General features: G+C 43.1%; 1 protein-coding gene across 5 annotated transcripts in view; it reads left to right on the forward strand.

Moving 5' to 3' along the window:
- The window catches only part of NHS (NHS actin remodeling regulator), a 368,567-nt gene that overhangs the window by 284,500 nt on the left and 60,221 nt on the right, over positions 1-23,846 (forward strand). Inside the window, exon 1 of one of the 5 annotated variants that reach the window (XM_035288874.3) lies at positions 134-1,197. The exons of the other annotated variants lie outside the window; for them this stretch is intronic. Coding sequence (XP_035144765.1) covers positions 972-1,197 — 226 coding nt within the window. The 5' untranslated portion in view covers positions 134-971. Of the gene's footprint in view, positions 1-133; positions 1,198-23,846 lie in introns of those variants that run through there. 5 annotated transcript variants of the gene reach the window in all.

The following is a 23,846-nucleotide window of genomic DNA, read 5'->3' on the forward strand; positions in this document are numbered from 1 at the left end:
GCCTGGGCTGGAGGGGTTGGCGTGGTCGGCGTTTCTGATTCCTTCCTCTGCTGTTGGCCATAGACCAGGGATAAGGGAGGTGAGAAGAGAGCCACGGGGGTGCGGTGCTGAGCAGCTGCGGTCGGTCCAGCCTGTTGGTGATGTGCGGAGTCCGCCGCCACTCTGGGCATGGATAACGCGCAGCCCCAGCGGTCGCACTACGAGAGAAGGAAACACACAGGTACAAGAAATCCGAATCCGGGATCCTCCGCAGCCTCCGGCTTGTCCAAGCTCACAGGCCGGGCTTTGTGGCCGGCTCCCGTAAGCCAGCGAGTTTGGAGCTGGGGGCTGAGTCCTGCAGCTCACTGCGGCTGGCGGCAGGGGACAGATTATTTTTAGCAGGTTCCCTTTAGCCCGGTGGAGCTGGGAGATGCTCGCGGAGCCAGGCAGCTGTCCACGGAGCGTTGGTGCAGCCGTGCCTTGCTGCCCGGGAGGTTTGGCTGCCGCAGTCCTCTCCATTCACTGAGCTGTAAATCGAAGCTGTCTACACCGGCAAGGCGCTTGATCCCAGCGTGGCCCCAGGGCTACGTCCCGCCCAGGTCTCCAGGCACCTGATTTCCCAGTGGTCAATTAGGTGTCTCAGCCTGCAGCATTGAAGCAGTGGAGGGGCCAATGCCCCTGCTTTGATGGAGCGCGCCGTGCGCAGAGACCTCCCCAGTCGACTTCCTCATCAGAAGGCAGCATCCATTCATAATTCTCTGCCTGTGGACTGAGTTAGGCTGGAGCTGGGCATGGACTCCTGCGATCTCTCTTTTTGCATCTGAAGGAGAAACTAAGATAAAAGGGAAAAGGAAAGGGGAATGCAGTCCTAACGCAACAACGCGCTGGAAAGTCCCCGAGAGGCCTCTTTTTTTTTGCGGGGAGAGGGAGAAGAGGCAGATTCTGAGCCCAGAGCCCCAGCCAGCTGCTGCTTCGCTGCGGAGCCGGCACGCATGCCTACCTCACCTGACGGCCGCATTCCCGGGGAGCCGGCGCGGGGCCCGGCGGCGCGCCCAGGGCGCACGGGCGGTAGGATTTCTGCACCAGGGGAACGATGCACGGGCGGGCTGCCCAGGGCCGAGCCTGAGCCTGAGCGGGCGCCTGGGGAGGCTAGCCTCGGCGTGGCGCCCCACCGCAACCCTCCGGGATGCTCCGCGACTCGCAGCCCAGGCCACGCGGGTGTGTGAGATGGGACCAGCCTGGGGGGAGGGGGTATGGGCAAGCGACATCATTTTAAACTAATTTTTTGCACCTCTGGGTGCTAGGTGAACTTGGGGGTCGGGGGAGGCTCGAGGCGCAGCCCAACCGCGCGCGCTAGCCGAGAGAGGCGATCCCCCTTGGCCGAGGTCTGAGAGCTGGGTCCCCTTGGCAGAGCTGAGCGAGGGTGAGCTGACGGTCAAGGTGGACCGCGCATAGCTCGGAGGGGCGAAGGGAACAGCACTGGCTTTCAGGGTTTTTTTTTTTTAATTATTATTTTTTAAAGCATATTGCAGCTGCAGCTTTGAAGTTTGCCGCCTCCTCCCTACCCCCGATCCCGGGTTCTGGGGCGGGGCGGCACTTTTCCACGCTGCCACCCAGCCCCCTACCCGTTGGGTGGAGGGGTCTGCAGGGGCTGCAGTGTCTGGTGTTAGGTTTCCTGCAGGAGGAATGAGGACTCGGTGGCGCTGCGAGTGGAAGGGCGCCCTGATTGGCCTTTTGGGGGTCCTAAGGGCTGGGAGAAGTCGGGGATCCCGCTTGGTGCCCTCTCCTGTTTTCCTGCCCTGCCACTTGCTGTTGGATGACATTTTGCCTGTGCGGGGGTTTCACTGTTAAGAAGCTGTGATGCTGTAAAGCAAATGGACTGTTAGGTTGAGCTGGAAGAGAGGGGAGTGAGCTGGAGCTTTTCCTTTTGTGGCAGTGTTAACCCTATCGCCCCCACTCCCCTGGCACACCTGTCCCCTGGGGTCACCATCTGTGTGTATGAGTGGGGCAGTCTGACCCACTAGCCATTGCAGGGACAGTGAGCCAAAGCTGGACTTGCTCAGGGCATGCTAGGCCAGGAATGTGTGGGCAGTGAAAGAGCAACACCCTCCCTCACCTCCCTGAGGGGGAGACTCAGCAGGCCCCGCCATGATGGTGCACAGTGTTTTGCCATAGCGTGGTATGCTCCGGAGTTTTGGAGCTCTTGTTTTATGAGGTTTTTATTTTGCAGCTTCTTGCCTCTTGGTCACCAGTTTGTTTTTCACAGCTGCTTGTGAGCAAGGCAAAAATAACAGCATCTAAAAATAGCCCTGTGGTTGGAGGTACAGCTTGGCTTGACCCCACTATTAGAAGGGTGGGGTCTCCCTTCCCAGCTTCCTGAGGGTGGGCCAAACTTGGACCTCCAGACAGGTCCACACATCCTTCAGAGCAACTCAACTGCAGGTCTCAAGGCAAGGCAGGGATTCTGGGTGCTGGTCCATGTGAGAAGGGCAGCAGCTCTGAGAAGCCTCATCCATTCCTGGATGAGTCCCAAAGCCACTGGGCTGCAAGACTGGAGGATGGGAGCCTGGACAGGGGTCCCTTTCTCACCCCCCAGCCATGGATATTCATCCCTGGCTTTTCATCCTCTGGATGGATTTAGCCATATGTACGGGGCTTCCTCTTCCTCCTCTGTGCTTTAAAGCCAACAAGCAACTCCCTCACAACAGAGTTCACTCCAGAATACAGACGGACCAAAGGGGCCAGGTGGCATTTAAACCATGCCAACTTCCTACTGTGTGGAAAGCAGCTGGCTGCTTCTCCTTCCTTTCCAGTCACCTCTTCCTGGTACACCCTCTTCCTGGTCTGCAAGAGGGTGGCCCCAGCCTGTCTGAAGGGGGGCACCTCTAGGTGATGGTGAAGAGGCCACCTAGAATGGAGATAGGAAGGGGCTGAGGACTTCAAAGTGATTGCAGCAGAAGCAGGAACCCCAGGTCTTCTCCTGTGGGTCCTAGATTCTGCCAGCCTGCTAGGCCTCCCTCATTATTTATTTTCAAAAGCCTTCATTTCTTCTATGTTCACTTTTCTTTCAAGGCAATGGCGGCAAAGTGCAGCTTGAAGAAAAAAGGCCCCCTCTGTTCTTGATTTGGTTGGATGATAGGATTTTTTTTGTTTTGGCAAGAATGCATTGGCAATTGCTGAAAAATGTAAATGCCTATTTTTTCTCCACTGAAATAAATGAACTAAATGGCAAGGGAATGTAAGGGCAAGCGTTCTCTTTTCAAGATGGAATCTACCAGGTGATTTTCTTCTCTCTTTCAAAATGAATTTTGATTTAAAATTTTTACCTTTATTTTCTGCATGTCATAACCATAATCACTGGGCAAATATTAAAAGAGATCTTGACTAGGGGGAAGCAAGAGACCAGGAAACAGCCCCTTCAAGATATCCGTTATTCCTCTAGTCTTCTAGTAGAGACTTCCACACAGTTACTAGTTTATCTTTAAAATTTCCACCATCTCTGTGTTTCCCATGGAAGGCAAAGGATTAATGATGATGAAATGTAGCATAAGGACCCAGTACAACAGTTGCCAAGTTTGGCCAGCTTAAAAGAGTAGATATAGGAAGGCCATGGGTTGAGATTTCAGTTTCATAAGAATATCATTGGCTTGGCTCGACATGTAGCAAATAAGATGTCAATGATCCCTTGGTCTAAAATAGAAAGGGGCTGCTGCTTCTTGAAGATCAGAACCTGACCCAGCAATTGACTAGAGATTCACAGTGAGCATATTGGTCAGGGAAGGATAAACACCACAACAGGTAAGCCCCAAATTTCAGGGTTTAACACAATAGCAGTTTATTTCTTATGCAATGTCAAATCTGAGTTTTGGCTTGCAATGATAAGGAACCTAGTCTCTTCTTATAAGTCGACCATTCCCTAGGGCCTTGAAGCCCCTGATAGGTCTTCTGCATCCAACCAGAAGGGAAAACAAGAACATGGAAGATTGTCCTGGAAGCAGCACCTCTCACTCCCACCCACATTCCATGGCCAGAACTCAATCACATGGCCACATCTGACTGCAAGGGGACTGGGAAGTGTAGTCTGTGTGCAGAGTGTGCTATGGCAATACACTCTCTGTTGTGGAGGGGCCCTTTTTAAGCTCTACTTTGAGATTGTAGTTTGGCTCTGAACAAGTCATATAGCCAAATACACATCTCCATCTTAAAAATGGTGGTAATTCTACCTCCTCTTTCCTGTCTCAAAGGGATTTTATAAAGATGTAGAAACATAAAAGGCTCCTACAGGGACCATCTGGTCCAACCTCTGTAGGCAAGGTCATTATAGTTTTCCTCAATTTATAGATAACTTGCTTTATAAAACACAGCTGGTTTATAGCAGGGCTAAAATCACACCTAGATCCCCTTCTCTTGGCTCAGTGCTCCTTCGACCATGCTATGCTGACCCTGCCCTCTTATGAAAACAGTTGTATGGGATATCATTTCTGAAAGCTGACATGCTTTCATAATGTGTAGTCACTAAAAATGACTTCATATGATTTAAAATCCATGTATGATTTTCTTCTGGTTCTTACTGTATAATCACTTATAATCAGGCACTAATTTATGCCCTACACATATATAGCGCTCCTAATCCTCACAATAGCCCTAGGAGGTAGAGGTTAGTATCCCCATTTTACAGATGAGGAAACTGAGGCACAGAGAGGCTAAATAACTTGCTCAAGTTTTTATGGCAAACAAGTGACAGATTTGGGATTTGATCCTGGGCACTATGGCTCTAGAATCCAATCCTGGATTATTTTACTACACTACCTCTCTGATCTGGTAGACTCCTTCTCCAGCCCTCTCTGGGATGTCCAATTGGGACATTCTTAATTTCCTTTTTAAGTGAGTGACCTTCAAGATCCATGACAGGGAGTCATTTATAAATTTGCTCAGGCATGTCTTTCAGCCTCAAGAATATGAAATGGATACACAGGGTTGAGCTAGTAAAGGGATACTTAGCTAGTAAAGAAGCTCAGTTTCCAACCTCCAGCTCCAACAGCCCAATGAAGCTTTTTTTTATTTTCGAGATTTTTGGAATAGACACCATTGTGTAGTCCATAACCATTGTGAAGTAATAAAAAAGTCTGTTTCTTTGAGAAAAGCAACCATGGTTAACCATAATCTTAGGTGCAAGATTAAGAGGCAGTTAACTTGGTAGGGGTGGGCAAGGCCAGCATAGTCACTTAACTCTGGAGGAAACTGCTTTTGGGGGTTGTTTATCTGTTGTTGCAGGAGAAACCACCCCAAAATTTACCAGCTTAAGATAAAAGCCAATCTATTGCTTCAAAATTCTGAAATCTGGGATGAGCTCAACTGGACAGCTCTGCTAGTCTTGCTGGTGGTTGGTCAGATGGTATGTCACCTGTGGGCAAGGTTCAGCTGGGTCACTGGGTTGGGCTGTGCTTATGAATCTTTCTGGGTAGTCTCAGGGATTCTCCCTCTCCACGTAGTCTTTCCAAGTGGCCTCTCCATGTGATCTCTCCAGCAGAGTAACTGCATTTCTTACCTGACAGCTCAGAGTCCCCAAGGATGCAAAGGCAGGAGCTTCCAGATCTTCTTAGGCTGGGCCTGTGTCTTGTTTTACCAACAGAATGAGGGAAGTGACAGGCCCAGCCCAAGCCCCAGGTAAGGGAATTAACCAAGGGCATAAATACTAGGAGACATGGAAATAGACATCCACAAAGGTAAAGTCTGAAGCTTCTATATTTACAAATTTGAGGATTCCCAAAGATCTCAGGAGGAGTTGACTGTACATTAAAATGTAGGTTAAATAAAATCAATTCCTTTTACTCCAATGGAGCAAGACTATTACCTTAATATATGCTTGATTCTTTCTCCATCCTGAAACTAACAAATCACTTATGCCCTATGGAACCATCGAGGCTGTAGATGTGACTGCCCAAAGAGAAGGGGAACAGAAGTGTGACTTCTGCTCTCTTGCCCCTGCCATACTGTCTTAAAGGTTTCCATTTTTTAAAAGGTATCAATACCTATCCACAGACATAAACTAAGGATAGTTTCTGAAAAGGCATACCAATTGGATGAGATGATAGGAATATTTATTTTTTCTTTTTATTATACTTTAAGTTCTGGGATACATGTGCAGAACATGCAGGTTTGTTACATAGGCATACATGTGCCATGGTGATTTGCTGCACCTATCAACCCATTATCTAAGTTTTAAGCACCGCATGCATTAGGTATTTCTCCTAATGCTATCCCTCCCCTTGCCCCCCCACCCCACCCCTGACAGGCCCCAGTGTATGATGTTCCCCTCCTGAAGACAGGAATATTTCTAATCTCCATTTACTCTTCCCCGGCAAGTCACACATTCTAAGGGGATTTAGCATGCAAAATAGGAGCCCCTGGATGCCTCAGGAGATACAGCTGCTCTCCTGCAGAAATGGGCTGTTGGGTTCAATTCATGGGGAGTCCATTTCAGATCATTTTCCCTAGGCTTCTGAGTCACTGTAGTCAGTAAGGGTGCGGTGGCTACTTTGATTCACTGTCTGCCCCTCTTCATCAGGACTCAAGCACTTATTCCCAAAGCACTCATTCACCAGGACTGGGTGCGGTGGCTGACAGCTCACAGCTGCATCCCTCTTTGGGAATTGTCCTTCCCTGAAGAAAGTCACCTCACCTAAGGTCATACCCCTTCCAAGGGCAGCACTCATCTGATGACTGGTTGATACAGTAGTCTAAAGGCCCAGCCACCTTGCTTCAACTCAGGACAATTCTACAGGGTCATCCCAGCTGTAGAGCTTCCCATGGGATGGGCTGAGCCTTTGTTGTGACTCTCCCAGTCCAATTTCTTGCTCTGCCTATCTGTGCTTAATCCATTTCCTCCACAGGTGTTGCCCCAGAGAACATTTCCTGATATGCTTCCCACCCGCCAATTTCTGTCTCAAAGCTTACTTCCAGGGAACTTTACCTGGAGGTCAAGTGATGGATGGCCTATAGACTGGGCTATTTCCTACTACATGCTGGGCCACTGTGGGTACACGCAGAAGTGGGATGTGGAGCTTGGGTCTTCCCCAAACTTCCAGTTGGGAAGACATGACAAGCACTTAAGTGACAGCATGAGAAGTTAAGCAAACATAATGTACCAGAGTCATGAGTAAGTCTGATATCTCAAGGATTTTCCCCTCCTCACTCTACCCCTCACAACGTCCCCCAAAGTTGTGTTTTGTGATTTTTTAGGGGATGGATGATTCATGACATTGATTATATGGTTAACAACTGCGCCTAAGTGCTCTCCCACCTGATTATTTCTTCCTTTAGGCATGGCACTGGCAATCAAAATTTATCTTTCAAATTAAGGCTATAATTATATTTTGATAAAGATCTAGCAATTCAATGAGAATGAAATTTTGAGGGTTGCCAGGATACGGATGACTCTGGGTTATAGAGAAGGGTTTGCATGCAGAATACTAATAGGTGGTTCAGCACTCTTATCTAGACCTTTCCAATAGTGTCTGAAAATGCAGGCCCATCAAGTACTGTTTCTCTGCTATTATTCTAGCAGGATAAAAGTGATGAAAGATATAAGCAGGGTTTTATGAATGAAAAGGTGATTCATCAGATGTCTTTTGGCCTATCTCACAAGAGTTAAGAAATATAGTAATAATAATGTGGTGTTACCTCAAAATCTAGGAGACAAAAAGCTTTCTCTTATTTCCTTGCCTCCTCTTTTATCATAAATAAAAGCAAAATGTCTTAGATATTGGATTATTATTTTTCATTGGGAATAGGGACCTGTGTTTGCAATGGTGTTGACTCCCAGGAAAATAGAAATAGTAGAAATTGGTACGATGTTATATTTTGATTTTTTTGCTCTGTCTGATTATTGCTCATTCATTTATTAATTCAACAAATGTGGAGTCCCTAGTGCAGGCTCTGCTTGAGGAATCTAAGAAGGTTTAAAATGGACAACTATGCATGGAAATAATAAGTAATGATACAACACAGTAGCATCCAACATGTCATTTTTTGGGAGGTGGAAGGAGTAATGTTTTTTGTTAAGTGAGATATAATTTACATACAGTTGAGTTATGCATAAGTCTCAAGTGTTAAGTTCAATGAGCTTTAACATATACATCTGTCTAACAACCTCCCAAAACAAGATATAATGCATTACCATCATCCCAAAATGTCTTTAGTACTCCTTTCCAGTCACTCTCCCACACCTTTTGGCAACCATTATTCTGATTTCTATAATATAGATTAGATTCTATAAAGTCATAAGTATGAGTTTAAAAAAAAGTCCAGCCTCTTTCATTCAGCATATTATTGAAATTTATCCATGCTGTTGTATGTATCAGTAGTTTATTCTTTTTTTATTGCTAAGTAGTAATCCATTGTAAGAATATGCCATACTTTATTCATTGAATTAGTTGGGCTTTTTCCAGTTTGGGGCTATTATGAGTAAACCTTCTACCAATATTCTTGTACAGATATTTGTGGATTTACATTTTTCGTTTCTTTGTGGTAAATATCTGGGAGTGAGATTGCTTAGTTTAAGGGAAAACGTATCTTTAGTTTCATAAGAAACTGGCAGAGATTCTTCAAAAATTGTTGTATCATTTTGCACTCTCATCACCAATGTATCAGAGTTCTAGTTGTTCTGCATCCTCATCAATACTTGGTATGTCAGGAGCCATCCTAGTGGATATAAAATGGTATCTCATTGTGGTTTTAATTTGCATTTCTTTGATGACAAATAATGTCGAACACCTTTTCATGTGCTTACTAGACATTCATATATCTTGTGAAGTGTCTAAGACTTTTTCACATTTTAAATTATTTTGTCTTTTAATAAAAAGATACTTTTGATTTGTAGTAGCTCTTTATATATACTGAGTAAAAGTTCTTTGTTAAATATATGTATTGCAAATATTTACTTCCAGTCCTTACCTTGCCGGTTTTTTAATGGTGTTCTCTTGATGAGCAGACATTTTTAATTTTGACAAAGTCCAATTTATCAGTGTTTTCTTTTATGGCTATCCTCTTTGGGGTACTGTCAGAACAATCTGCATCCCTCAGGTTCATGAATGTTATTTCATACATTTTCTTCTAGGAGTTTTATGGTTCTAGTTTTTATGTTTAGGTCTATGGTCCTTCTAATTACTGGTTGTGTATGGAGTAAGGTAGGGTCAAAATTCATTTTCCACCATATGTGTATTTAGTTGTTCCAGAACTATTTCTAAAAAGAAAACCAGAAAACTCCTTTATCCCATGGAATTGACTTAATGCCGTTTTCTTTTCTTTTCTTTTTTTTTTTTTTTTTTTTTGAGACAGAGTTTCACTCTTGTTACCCAGGCTGGTGTGCAATGGCGCAATCTCGACTCACTGCAACCTCCGCCTCCTGGGTTCAAGCAATTCTCCTGCCTCAGCCTCCCAAGTAGCTGGGACTACAGGCATGCACCACCATGCCCGGCTAATTTTTTGTAGTTTTAGTAGAGACAGGGTTTCACCATGTTGACCAGGATGGTCTCGATCTCTTAACCTTGTAATCCACCTGCCTTGGCCTCCCAAAGAGCTGGGGTTGTACATGTGAGAATGCCTTTTTCAAATAATCAGTTCAACTGTATATGTGTGGGTCTGCTTCTGAATTCTCTGGGCTGCGTCATTGATCTATATGTCTGCTTTCTTGCCAAAACGACACTGTCTTGACCTCTGTAGATTTATAGTAAATCTTCAAATCAGATAGTAAAAATCCTCCAATTTTGTTCTCTGTCAGGATTGTTTTAGCTATTCTAGAACCTGTGCATTTTCATATATGTTTTAGAATCAGCTTGTCAATTTCTTCAAAAAAGCATGGTATGATTTTGATTGGCATTCATTTGAATGTATAGATAGATTTGGAGAGGATGGACATTTTTGACAATGCATTTTGACATTCCAGTCCCTGGATATGGTATAGCTTTTGATCATATAGGTCTTCTTTAATTTCTCTTAGCAAAGTTTGCAGATTTTAGTGTAGAGGACTTGCATATTTTCTGTTAGATTTGTCTCTCCCTTGTATTTGATATTTTTTTATTAAAGCAATTATTATTCAGTTCTCTTAGCTCTTTCTGAATTATGTTAAATTACATCATTCTTTAGCATCAAAATGTTTTTATTCTATCAGCTAACAACTGAACTAGGTCTTCCTTCAGTTTTGTTGAAAGAAGTATTAGAGGTCAGGCACAGTGGCTCATGCCTGTAATCCCAGCACTTTGGGAGGCCAGGGTGGGTGGATCATAGGGTCAGAAGATCAAGACCAACCTAGCCAACATGGTGAAACCCCGACTCTACTAAAAATACAATAAAATTAGCAGGGCATGGCGGTGCACACCTGTAGTCTCAGTTACTCAGGAGGCTGAGGCAGGAGAATTGCTTGAACCCAGGAGGTGGAGGTTGTGGTGAGCGGAGATTGCACCACTGCACTACAGCCTGGGCGACAGAGCAAGACTGTCTCAAATAAGTTCTCTCTGGTTATTCAGTATGTTCAAAGGAATTTATCCTCTCCCTTTAAAAATTTGTTTATGCTTTTGAATTAACCAAGCACCACCGTCCACTTTGCAATGGTATATTGTCAAGATGACCTAAGTGGAATTTCTTTTTATTTAATTCTCTAATTTTTCATTACCAGTTTATATACAATAATCAATATATAAATCAATATACAATCAATTATATTTATATGTGTATATATAAATACATATAAATGCAATTAATTTTTATATATTGACCTTGTTGTATCCAGTGACTTTTCTAAATTCACTTTTTAGTTCTAGCAGTGTTTTGTAGATTCCATAGGATTTTTAACCTACACAATCATGTTGTCTAAATAATGCCAGTATTCTTCTTTTCCTATCTTTTTGTCTTATTACACTGGTGAGAGTGTTTTTAAAAAAAATTCTTCCCAATCTTAAGAGAAATCATTCAATGTTTCACCATTAAGTATCATATTAGCTATAGATTTTTCAGAGATGCCTGTCATCAGGTTTCCATATTAGGATTATACAGACTTCATACAATGAGTTGGGAAGTGTTCTCTCCTCCCCCATTTTCTAGAATTTACGTAAATAGGTATTATTTCTTCCCTAAATGTTTGATGGAATTCACTGATGAAGCCATCTGGACCTAGAATTTTCCTTGTGGTTTTTATTAAGAATTCCATTTCTTTAGAATTTACAGGATTATGTGTATTTTCTATTTCTCCTGTGTCTCTTGCTAGGTTTTTCAAGGAAGTTTCCATTTCATCTAAGTTGTTAAACATATCAGTATTGCAGGCTAGAGTAGGCAGACAGACCAAACCTATCACTTGAAGTAGGACTTTGAAGAGAAGAGATTGGCTAGACAAAGAGAGGAGTCCTGGGGAAAGAATGGTGGGAGAAAAGACATGAGGGATGGGATTCCCAATGGTGTGGGTTGTTGAATATGGATTATCCCCATCTGGTTATAGTGGAAGATTTGGGTAAAGAAGAAGTGGAAAGCAATTACAGAAAGATACCCTGGAGCCAGATCAATGCCAAATTAAGGAGTTTAGATCTTATGTAGGAAATGAAAAACCCCTATATTATTTCCAATCAGGGGCATGGCCTGCAGAAATGGTACTAAGGAAAATGATTTGGAATGATGGATTGGTGAAAGGAGAGGGTAGAGGTAAATGCAACTCTTTCAGAATGGTGCAGTATGCAGTGGTAAGTACTGCCTAGCTGAAACAAGTTTGATAAAGAATGGAGCTAGGACTGAGTAGGGAAAGGCCTCTCAGTGTTTATTTCTCTGTATACAACATGGTGTTATGCACCTAGTACAAACTTATCACACTCTTAATATCTTCTCTGTTCCCATATCCATTTCATCACCTGGATATCCAGCTCCTCTGGGGAATGACCACAGGGTTTATCTGTGCAAAAGTACTAGTACCAGCATACAGTAAACAGTTAATACCAAGTGAATGAATGAAAGCTGAAAGTATGAGTGAGCAACTGGATGAATGAATGAATGATTGAATGAATGAATGAACAGGTAGGATAAAAAACTGGATTAGTCACCATAGGCTATGCTATGCTATGCTATGATAACAGATAAACCAACTAAGTTCAGTGTTTTAACACAATAAAAGTTCTCTTCCTTCCTTACACAAAGTCTGGTGTAAGTCTAGAACACATATCCTCCAAGCAGCAGGGGAAAAGAGAGAACCAAGCCTCTTGCGAAGTTTTGTTAAGGATCTAGCCTAGAAGTGGTGTACATCACTTCTGCCTGCATCCCATTAGCCAACACTCAGTCATTTGGCCCCCATCAAACTGCCAAGAAAGCTGGGAAATACAGATGTGGAATGGAAATTTGGTAAACACTAAGGATAATTAGAAAGGAGCAAAAGGGAGCCCTGAAAACTATTTGTTATTGCTTCTAGCCTGAGAGCAACCTAAATCCTAGAGATGTTGAGGGACTCATTGAGGACTCCCCATACAGATTACAGATTACTTCTGCCAATAAAGCTCAGACTCTCTGGCCTGCCTTTCAGGCTTTAATATTTACCATCTTAGGGCTCACTGATTGCTAAATAATTTTTAGAAGCCAACTCCTCCAAGAGGAACTGTGAGCAGAATGAAGCACTAATAGACTCTGCTGTCGGTTACACGGTAGCTCCAGTCAGAAGCACAAATGGAGAGAGGCAGGATATGGGTCAGGGCAGGGAGTTTTGATAATAAACCTCCCAGGAGTCAGCAAAGCAGTCCTGCTTTGGGAGGCATCTGTGCTGAGCTCATGCCAGCTGCCTAAAGAGAACTCCACATTCTCTATGATCTGGAGTCTCTGGTTCCAGATCAAAGTAGCTGCCTCGGCAGGGCCTAGAATGCATGGTGAGTGCTCTATGGCCTTAGAAAATGCTGCCAGGCTGTCTCAGGTGGAGCCAAAGGCGTGAAGGGAAGCACCTCATCTGCCACAGGAGGGTAAACTAGATGGATAGAGGTTGTGTTCCTCAGCTAGATGTAGGTATTATTTGGTTTTCACAGTGGTGTGAACATCAGAGATGATGAAGGCCAAGCACATGGAATGAAGCTTGGCCCAAGGTGAGTTCTCAGGAGAAGGTGTTAGTGATAGGAGGATGACCATGGAGCAGGAGAAAAGAGGCCTCTCATCTTTCTTAAATTTGGCAAGGAGAGGGGGCGGCAATGACAATGCAGAGAGCCTGCTGCTTTCCCCTGGAGGGGGCTTCTGTAAGCGGGGTCATGAACAGTCCCTTGGCTCCCCTGCAACAATTAGTGGTTCCACTTCAGACTTTCTGCCTCACATTTTTTTTCCTTTTTAAAGGAACAGGCCCATGGCTGTAATCCTAACCCTTTTGGAGGCCGAGACATTTAGATCATTTGAGCCCAGGAGTTCGAGACCAGCCCTGGCAACATGGTGAAAAAAAACCATCTCTCTAAAAAAAAAAATACAAAAATTAGCCAGGGGTGATGGCATATACCTGTAGTTCCAGCTACTCAGGAGGCTAAGGCAGGAGGACTGCTCAGGCCCAGGAGGTCAAGGCTGCAGTGAGCTATGATCATGCCACTGCACTGTAGCCTGGGTGACACAGTGAGACCCTGTCTCAAAAAAGAAAAAAAAAGGTACAGTCAAATAGAGTGAAATTAAGAATGGTATGTATGTGTGTATATATATATATATGTGTGTGTGTGTGTGTGGTGTGTGTGTGTGTGTGTATATGTATATATATATATTTTTTCCTTTTTAAAGGAACAGGCCCATGGCTGTAATCCTAACCATTTTATGTATATATACATATACACACACACACACGTATATATGACAGAATTCTCAGAAAATGAGCCATCAGAGAAATGAGAAGTGAGCATATTGGAGGAAAAGAAAGGATTAAAGGAGATATTGTAACTGTGAAATGAGGAAAGTAAGACCTGTTCTAATGCCCTTTGCCTCACTGCTTCTGTTCCTGCATTCTGACTTTGCTGTTTCTCAAACATTCAAACAAGATCCGACCTTGGAGTCTCTGCACTTGCTGTTCTCTGTGCTTGGAAATCTCTTACCACACATTTTCACACAGCTCACCCCTTCACTGGATCAGGAGCCTGCTCAATTGTCACCTTTGCAGAGATGCCTTGCCTAACTACTATCTTAGTTTGAATCCCCCCAGAAGTAGACCCTGAGACAAGGATTCGAGTACAAGTAGTCTATAAGAGAGATGAACCCAAGTAACACAAGCAGAGGAGTGGGGAACTGAGAGGGAAAAGGGAAAGGATCTAAGAAAGGTGTGCTATCAAGCAGCCACCGTGTGGGCAGCTGTGACTTAGTCCTGCTGAGGAACTCTGGGAGATAGTGTAGAACACACTTCAGAGTTATCTTGACTGCAGAGGAGGGCATCTGCCACTGCTCCAGGGCTGCTCCCAGGGTCATTAAATATCTAACACTTCCTGCTTGCCCTGCGTGTGGGCCAAGCATTCTCCCATTGCCAGAGGGAAAAAAATATCACCCTTAGGCAGAGAGTTTTGGGGATTCATGAAAAGCAGCCTTCTGAGTGTTGAAGTGAATGCTGAAGAGACATTGGCAAGGCTCAAAGCATCTGCCACACCATCCTCTCTAAAGTAGCAACCCCATCACTCTTTATCACCTTGTTCCACTTTCTGACTTCACAGAATTTACACCAACTGACAGTATATCTGTATGTTTATTTGTCATCTATCTCTCCCAGTAGATGGTAAGTTCCAGGAAGACAGAGACCTCATATGTCTTTCAGTGCCTCAGATGGAGATAGTGGGTGTTTGGTAATTATTTGTTGAATGAATGAATATTCAGAGAAAGACTGAAACTCATTGACATCAATATTATCCTCAGCACATGAAAGAATTAGAGAAGCAGGGCAGAAATCAGTTGCAGGAATGAAGGTAAGCATTGCACAATGAGGGCCATAGCAGGGGCTTGAATATGAATGGATAAGAACGTTATTCCAGTTTCCTGGTCTGATGTTTTTGGGGACTTAAAGATTTCATCCTTGCCATGGCCATAATAGCTATTATTTTTTGACCCACATACCAAATGGAAACAACAACAAGAGTTTCTTTGCAGGCTGGAAACCTTTTAAATATATCCAAAAAAGGGCACTCTAGTCTTGATCCATTAGAAGGCTCAAGCCAAGGACAACATGGAAAGAAATGTGAATGGGACAAAGAAAGGAATAGAGAGAGACAGTGATAGAGAAAGTGCAGCTCAGGGACACAGGTGGCAAAGGAAGGATGTAACAACCTTGGAGTCCTCACTAAAAACGGAATATTCACCTGGGATTTTATTAATTTTGAGATGAGTTTTTGGTGACCTATTCGAGCAAACATAACCCACCCAAAAGCCCCAAATCCTCATTTGTTACTGTAAATGCTCTGTTAGTTCCATAGTTCAGGCCCTGAATGCTCTGCTTCAGGCCCCTGACTTGAATTCACCCCAGGAAGAAGGGACTCTGCAGTACGTTGTCACTGAAAAGGCAGCTTGCCTGGACAGCCCCAGTAGATCCCATGCTCTGTGGCTTTGCAGAAAACCCCACCACAAAGGACACTGGTATTTCTAGAATGGACGTGAGCCCATAGCTACTATCAAAAGAAGACTCAGAAGTGCACAGTGGTAAGCTGACACAGTGGTGAAAGGGATGGGAATCTGGGCATCTCTGTGTGCCACTTGTGCCCAGTGGCTTTTGTTCTGAAAAGAATAGACTTTCCTATGGGTGGATAAAAGGCAAATAAATGTTGTATTCACCAAACCTATTGGTTTGACAGCCTTTAAAAGAAAGTTACAAAAAGTCGGAACATTGGCCAAAGCTCAATCTTAAATAAAATGAGAGTCCCAAGTTGTGTTTAGGTTCCAATTGCCTTCTCTTCAATACCTTCATCTTTTCATGTAAACATTCTTGCCCTGATATTTAATTCCTCACAGAACTGACAGAAGAAGCCTCATAACCACCCAGTAACAGGGGTCTGTGCCATGTCCACACAGGACTGAATCAACACATTTAATTGAATTCACTGGAAATTTTTGGGAAACATCCAGTTAGAGGACTAGTTTATGGGTTGTGTAAGTATAATGAAATAATTAATGGTTCTCATTTGTTACTGAAATGACCAGATTAGCCGACTGCTTTTGCAATGTCAAATATTGTAGAAAAATGCCTATGTCTGGAGTTGATGCATTGTTAGAACAATCAGTGTGACCCTACATGTGGTTTGGACCATTGCTTGGGTTCAAAACAGACCTCTAGTCTGATTACACTGACTTATTCCATTCAGTATGCAGGTTAGTGGCATCTGCAATTTCACCTCTATTCCAATTGCATGGGTTTGAGGTCTTAAAGAAAATAACATACAAAAGAAGTACTACTTTACTCTTTGAGGTTACAGAGTAGCCTGCTCCTTTTCTGATCATGCTCTTTGGCCAAGTTGGTCTGGCCTGGATGTCTCTGAGTGAGTGAGCTCTGCAATGAAAGTCACTATTTGGGGTTGGAAAGTGCCTGAAGGCCACAGGTGGTGTCAGGTCAGGTGACTTCTTGAGAGGATGTTGGGAAGGCATGTGAGCATGGGCTGGGCCACAGGCACTCCCAGTTCCTCGTGCACTGCCTGAGGATCTGCCCTGAAGAGAAATCAAACTCAGCCTTTGGGCCAACCAGGTTCTTGCAGCTTTCACTGGCAAGTCTTGGCAAGGTGTGTGTTAGAACAAAGAGTTACTCCACCTGTATATTCCAAGAGCTAATTTGAAGGTAGAGTTAGAGAAGAAAAAGCAAAGAGGAAAAAAATCCAGCACTTAGCAGAGCTGCAGCAGAAAAGCAGAGCCCTATTTAGCGTACCCTCCCGCACAATCTTCATTTCTGTGGATGCCCCAAAGCAACTCATAATTCAGTCTGACTTCTATTCATCTCGTTTTCAAGGAAAAGTTTTTGTTAATGCTCACTGTAAATTGAGGAGGTGACTTTAACCAATGTTTTCTGAAGAACAAAAACTTTGGCAGATTATTTCTATAGCATACTGGTGTATTTAACAACATTAGACAACCTTATTAGTTCATAGAGCAAGCATTTATGTAGTACCTACTATGTGCCCAACACTGTGCTTATGGCTGAAATACAGAGAATAAATACTCCTTGTTCTGAAAAAGCATCTAGTCTGACAGGGAAACAAGGAATTAAAACAGTGTATGGGTGGTCTTGTCTTGTTAACTCAGGTCCCCAATTCAGAATTGATTACTATTTAGGGAGGGGCCGTGATACGATTACATTTGTATAATAGTAGTCTAGAAATCATGTCTTCTCAGCAAACTAAAAGAGGAAAGGATGAAAACATTGGTCATTCCCTTACCTAAAAGTACCAATGACTTAAAGGGACATAAAAGTACCCATTGACATGATAGAGCAGCGAAGGCAGAAGCCCACTTCTGGTAAGAGATGGTAAGATAGTAAAGCCCTGGAAGGGCGAGCCTCTGACTGCACTCTTGCCATCTGAGTTGAGAGGGATGGGACCTACAGGAAGGAAGAGCTAAAGAAAAGCACAGAATCAAACATTGATACAATAGTTGCCATGTCCTAGGCTAAATAGGGGCCAAATGAGTAGCTATAGCAATGATACAGTGAGTTTAGTGAATTAGTAAACCATTAGCTACTGAAACAAACCCCAACGTCTCAGTGGCTTAATAAAATTCAGGTTTATTTCTCACTTGTGTAGTGTCCAAAATGAGTTTTTCTTCATTGGTGGGTAGTTCTTCTCCTAGCTGGAATTGAAGGATGCAGATTCCTTCCATCTTAGAAATCTACCATCTTCAGTAGATAACTCCTAAGGTGTCTGTACTCAACTTCATCAAGAACATGAAAGGGGATGTGGGAGGTTTCAATCGGCCAAGCTGGAAGTGATGTGTTTCACTTCTGCTCACATTCTACCAGGTGGACCTCAACATATGACACACTGAACTCCAAGGGAGGCTGGAAAATATAGTTTAGCTTTGTATAAAGGAAGAAGAGGAAATGGCTTTGATGGCCAGTGAAGCCACATGGCCACTCTGAGCTACAGGAAGAGGTCATTCCACTAGATATCTGCTCCTTGAGGACAGGGACCCTCACTCCCTCTCCTTGGTGTCTCTGATGCCTACACTTGAGAATCTCAGGCCTTCCTGGTCATTAGGTCACCACTGTCATTTCCTTAATGCCACGCCTCCCACTATTCTTACTCTCTTTCATATCTCCATGTTTTAGTTCATCAGAGTGCTTGTCACTACCAATAACATTCTTCTCTAACAATAAGTTTACTTACTGGCCTTTGTACTACCTGAAAGTAAGCTCCATAAGGACAAGGACAATGGCACATGTCATGTCCACCATTCTATTACAGTGCCTAGCACAGTGGTTGGCATATAGGAGGTCCTTAATAACTCATTGATCAATGAATGAATGAACCAACTGGGCCTTGGGAAGTCTTGGATGGCTTCACAAAGGAGGTGCAATTCGAGTTTGATATTGAGTAAAATTTGTGTGGGAGGAGAGATCAAGAAAAGAAAGGACATAGATTAAAAGGAGACACAAAGGACCACAAGATATACAGATTGAACCATTTATGGAATTGAGCCAGATCCATTCAACTCACATTTGAGCACCTATTACACACAGGTCATTGCTCAGCTGGAGGATGCAAAAAAAAATACACAAGAACGCTCATCTCTGTCCTCAAACAACTTGTCTCGAGCTCTGCTTTGGGGCAGGGACTAAGACACTTCCCTTTACATAAGAGGGTTAGGCTTGAGCTCCACATCCCAGTCACCAAGACCCTCCACTGAACCATTTCAATCTTCCTTTCTGAGGTGAACATGGTCTCCTCACACCAATATCTACTCCTTTGTGGGGAAGTGATGTGAGGCAGAAAGATCTTGGGCCTTGGAATCAGATGTATTTGCTTCCAGTCCTGGCTCTATGGGTTATCATTTTGCAACCCTCAAGCAAGCATCTTAACCTTTCTGTGGCTATACAGTAAGCTGGAGATAATGAAATGTTCATCCTGGGTTTATTGTGGGAACCAAATAAGGTTAGCTATATTGAGAGTGTAACCCGCTGTGTGGTTCATGCACATGCTCACTAAGTGATCTTCATCTTCTTCCTAAGCAGCTACCTACCTGCTCCTCTCTGATTCACATGACTTCTGGCCAAGCCACAATGAACTACTCCTGGGACCTATACCAACACTCTTTCTAACCTTCATATTAGGTTGGATCACAGGAAATTGATAATATTCAAAATTTTTGCCTCAAAAGGGAAATTCCATATGGTTCAACCTAATGCTTTAGCGTATGCTGATCTCTCCCTGCATTTGCCAATTCTAGCCAGCCCTTAGCCTCCCTGCTACTTCAATGTTACCACTTCCCTGCACCCGTTCCCTAACCAGAGAGCATGTCTCTTGAACCTGTGCGGCTGTGGTTGCACACTTGACCCCACCTTGAATTACCACCTAATTTGTCTAATATGGCTTCTAGGTTATAAACTGCTTGATGGCACTGACAGTGTTATTCCTCTTTAAAGCACCTCTGCACAGTCACTTGAACATAAAAGGTGACATGTTTCCTTTCCCAGATGCAAGTGTGATTAGCTGGGTTCTCCAGTACACTCAGGGATTGGGGTCGAACTTTGTTGATGAACCTCTGCACCATGCCAGCCAGCACCAGGGCCTAAGGCACTTACTCTCTAATGCAACCCTCTAGAATCAGCTGCCTGTTATAACTTTGCTCTCTCTTCTCCCCTCATCTCTGTCCACCTCCTTAGCAAATCAACCTGAGAAGAGAAGCACAAAATGCCTTGAACTTGGGAGGGGCAAATAAAGTGTCATTTATCTGGCTCGAGCGATTGAGTTTTTGGCTCTTCATTTGCTTACTTAAGAGCTGTAAAGTTGAACCATATGAAATTGCCAATATTCAACTATTTTGACCTACAAAAATGTCAATTTTGTAGGGTTCAACTTAGTTTTTAGTATTTGGGCTCATGCACAGTCACTCAGAGGTGAAGTTTTCTGATCCCCGTGTGTGGTCTACTCACCAAATCCTTGGTAGAAAGATCCCCATGGAGGCTACTCATAGCTTCTGATGGGCCTATGGCCTTTGGTAGATTCTGCTGTTGCTTGTGGAGTTTTTATCATAGGCTCTGGATTCAAAAAGGGCGAGTTCATATTTCCCTTTTCCCTGCAGGTGCCAACATATGTGTTTGATCTCTGGGATAAATGCCAAGACCTCCAGACTTGAGTTTTCAAGTCTTCTGGAGATCAAAGGCTCTCCTCATCACTGTGTGGGCTTCTCTGTACTGTTATTCAACAAAGCAAGCCCAGCTCCTATGAGGGCTAGTGGCAGAGTTCACGAGTCAAGGAAGGAAGGGGAGGAGCTCCTACTTTTCGAAATATTGCAACACATGGAGCAGATGAGTGTAAAGGGCAGGAAGGCTTTATGTTTTTCTCAAATAAACTGGAAATTAAAAATGCAGTAACTTTAGATAAATTTTAGTTATTTGTGAACTAGATCCACCTGAATGGGGTGGCCAGGAGCCTTTCATCATTTTCTCATTTTATGTACCCAAAAGAATACATAGGACCTTAGCAATCATTGCATTCAACACATTCAATCATTTCATGTGACTTACAAAGTACCCTTTACTGTACATTTCTAGTAGAAAATATCCTAATGACAAATGAAAAACAAAAAGAAATCTAAAATGGAATTATGTTGTCTTATGTAGTCATTTTGCAACTATTCACATAAGTAATTGTGCCACTGTCATTAGGAATCACGATTTTCAGCACAAGAGAAAAGAGATCAATTATAAAATCAAGGAAGTTAAAATAAAACCTGTAATCTTAGATTTGAATTGGCAATAATGGTTTAAACTCATGGTTTATTTTCACCTTCTTAAACTTACATATTTTCTAGTCCTATCTACTGAAGAAGCCTAGAACCAATGACAACCTAGCAACAATGAATACCTCTACCATGAAAAGTGTGGTCTCTAAAGCCTGTTCTTTCAGAGGAGTCTTGAAGAAAGGGGTGATTCCAGGTCTAGGGCAGCAAATGTGAAGATGAACCTAGGATACCTCCCTCGATACCTCTGCAGACTCAGCTAGACTCAGGCGAATTGAGTCACAAGAGAGCCCATCTTTTCTGATGAATCCATTATGGGTTAAGTATTTGCCACTCATCTAACCATGTCTGTTATAGTGAGCATATAACTCATTACAAATGTATAGGCTTTTGGGGTAGAAATGTCCTTGGAAAAGAATGCCTTTTGGCTTGCAGGCTCATGTATCTATAGCTTCCTTGTTTGTCCAATAAAGAGCATCACTTCTCTTCTACCTGCAAATATATTAATTAGCAAGTAATAATTCTAAGTAAGTATAGTGGAGGTGGTATGTAGGGCCTTTTGTAAGTATTTTAAATTTTTCATCATCACTGATGCTCTCTAAGTAGATTTTAAGAGACTAGCCACCTCCACTTAGGAGAAGGGATTTATTAGCATATATAAGTGGATGTCATGTGCTAATTACCTTACTGCTTCACAATCTAACCAAGCCAAGAGCATCTGTCCAGGAGGATAGAAGAGGCTCCATGTACCATATTGAAAAATAGAACTCTTTCCCTCTTATATCCAGTGGCTGAGTGCATCGTTTCTTGAATAAAAAGGTGTTTTTCACATGCTTTTTCTGACCTGCCTGTCCCACTCCAGCTCCATTTTCTTCCCTGACATGTCAAAGGCACCCATGTTTATGACATCTCATCTTAGTTTGAGCAGGAGTGAAGGGACTTTAACATGTCATACTCATCTTCATGGGTGCATTGCCTCCTTTCTTCTCTATTTTCCCATGGGGAGAGCCTGCTTTCAAGAAACTGAGTACTAAAGGATGATACAGTCTTCCCTGTAATCAGCCTCACCTGGTTCATCTCAAATAATAGAAACAGATTTGTGTCATTCACCAAGGAGTTTTATTTTCAACTGTTGTTAAACCCATGACCTTGGAAGTATTTCTTAACTATTTGTTTCACTCTCCTGGAAGAGCAAATTCCTTATTTCTGATCAGTATTATTTTTTCTACACTTTTTCTTCTTTGCAAACTTGTAAAACTGACAGTGTCTCTTCAGAGGGTGTGGGGCTGATGAAGTAAGGATTGAGTCAAGCTCCCACTTCTCCTACTCTGGTTTAAGCTCAGGCATGGAAGCCTTGAAAACTGGCACAAATGTTTCATGACTTGGTGATAGGCTGGTCATTTTTAGTATAGGTTGCTGGAAAGCAAGCACTTTACTGCTATCTAAGAGTACAGTAGCCCTTCTGGTAAAGCTAACCTTGGAGTTGAACTAATTATTAGATTGAACTATTGAGATAGTTATTTAAGGTCAAGATGGTTGAATATCACCAGTTTAATATGGTTCAATCTAATACCTACTTTGTTACCTGGGCCTCTGTGGTCCACTGACTGGCAACATCAGCATCCTCCTGGGAATTGTTAGACATGCAGATTCTCAGATCTCATCCAAGATTTACAGCATCAAGATCTCTGGCCAGAGAATCTGTTTTAACGAAGTTTCCAGGTAATTCCTATGCATACTGTAGTTTGGGAAGGTCCACTTTAACCTATTATGTTAATATTTAGATCTGTCTTTGAGGGCAGCCTTCTTAGTTCCCCAATGGTGTGGTTTGTATCCAAACAGCCTCACATACAATGATGATTCCTGGTTAAAAACAAATATTTCCATCAGCATTGTTGAGGCAGGATCATACATTTTGACAAGAACAAATGTGAATCCTCTACCTATTGTGTGCTCTATGGAATGGTAGCTTAAACAGTACAATTTCTAGCTTTGCCAAGTGACTGCCACCTTAGTGTCTGGTGTTTGTAAAAAAAGTAGCTTGCTGATAGATATATCAAGCACTAGGTCATGTGTACATCTAAGATTCCAGTGTTCTCCCCAACCTTTGATTAAGGAGCTGGACTCTGGGGTTGGCAGTGTCTTGATAGCCTCTGTTCAAACTGGCCAAGGAAAGGACCACCCAGTTCATGCTAAGGATGGCAAAATCTCCAGTCTGGCCCATAGCACACTCACAATCACATGGAGAATGTGGCCTAGACAGGGGTTTTTGAAGAGAGATGTTCCTTGTAGTGTATGTTTTAACTGGGAGCTAATCCAACGTCCAATGCTGGGAGAATGGGTAAATAAACTACAGTACACCTATGTGGTAGAACATTATACAGCTATTAACAAGTATTGAGTTTGATTCACAAAGGAAACTTTTTTTTATTATATTTCATTTTAATTTTGAGACAGGGTGTCACTCTGCCACCCAGGCTGGAATTCAGTAGCACAATCTCAGCTCACTGCAGCCTCTACCTCCCAGGCTCAAGAGATCCTCCAACCTCAGTGCCTCAGCCACCCATGAGTAGCTGGGACTACAGGCGTGTGCCACCACACCAAGTTAATTTTTGAGTTTTTGTTTTGTTTTGTTTGTAGAGACAGTTTTGTTTTGTTTGAGGAGACTGTGCTGCCTAGGCTGGTCTTGATCTCCTGGATTCAAGTGATCTGCCTGCCTTGGCTTCCCAAAGTGCTAGGATTACAGATGTGAGCCACTACACTCAGCCAAATTCTTTTACTTTTAAAAAGCAGTATACAATAGGGTATATATGCTATATCTCAACTATTTAGAAATGTACTTGAAGAAACTGCTTGGAAACATGCTAGCATGCTAACAGTGGCCTTTGGTGACAGGATTAGGAGTACTTTTTGTTGTTATTCTTCTAGACTTTTTGAGTGACTCTGTGTGTGTGTGTGAGAGAGAG

Source organism: Callithrix jacchus, chromosome X, assembly GCF_049354715.1.
Source record: "Callithrix jacchus isolate 240 chromosome X, calJac240_pri, whole genome shotgun sequence".
In the NCBI taxonomy this organism is placed as follows: Eukaryota; Metazoa; Chordata; class Mammalia; order Primates; family Cebidae; genus Callithrix; species Callithrix jacchus.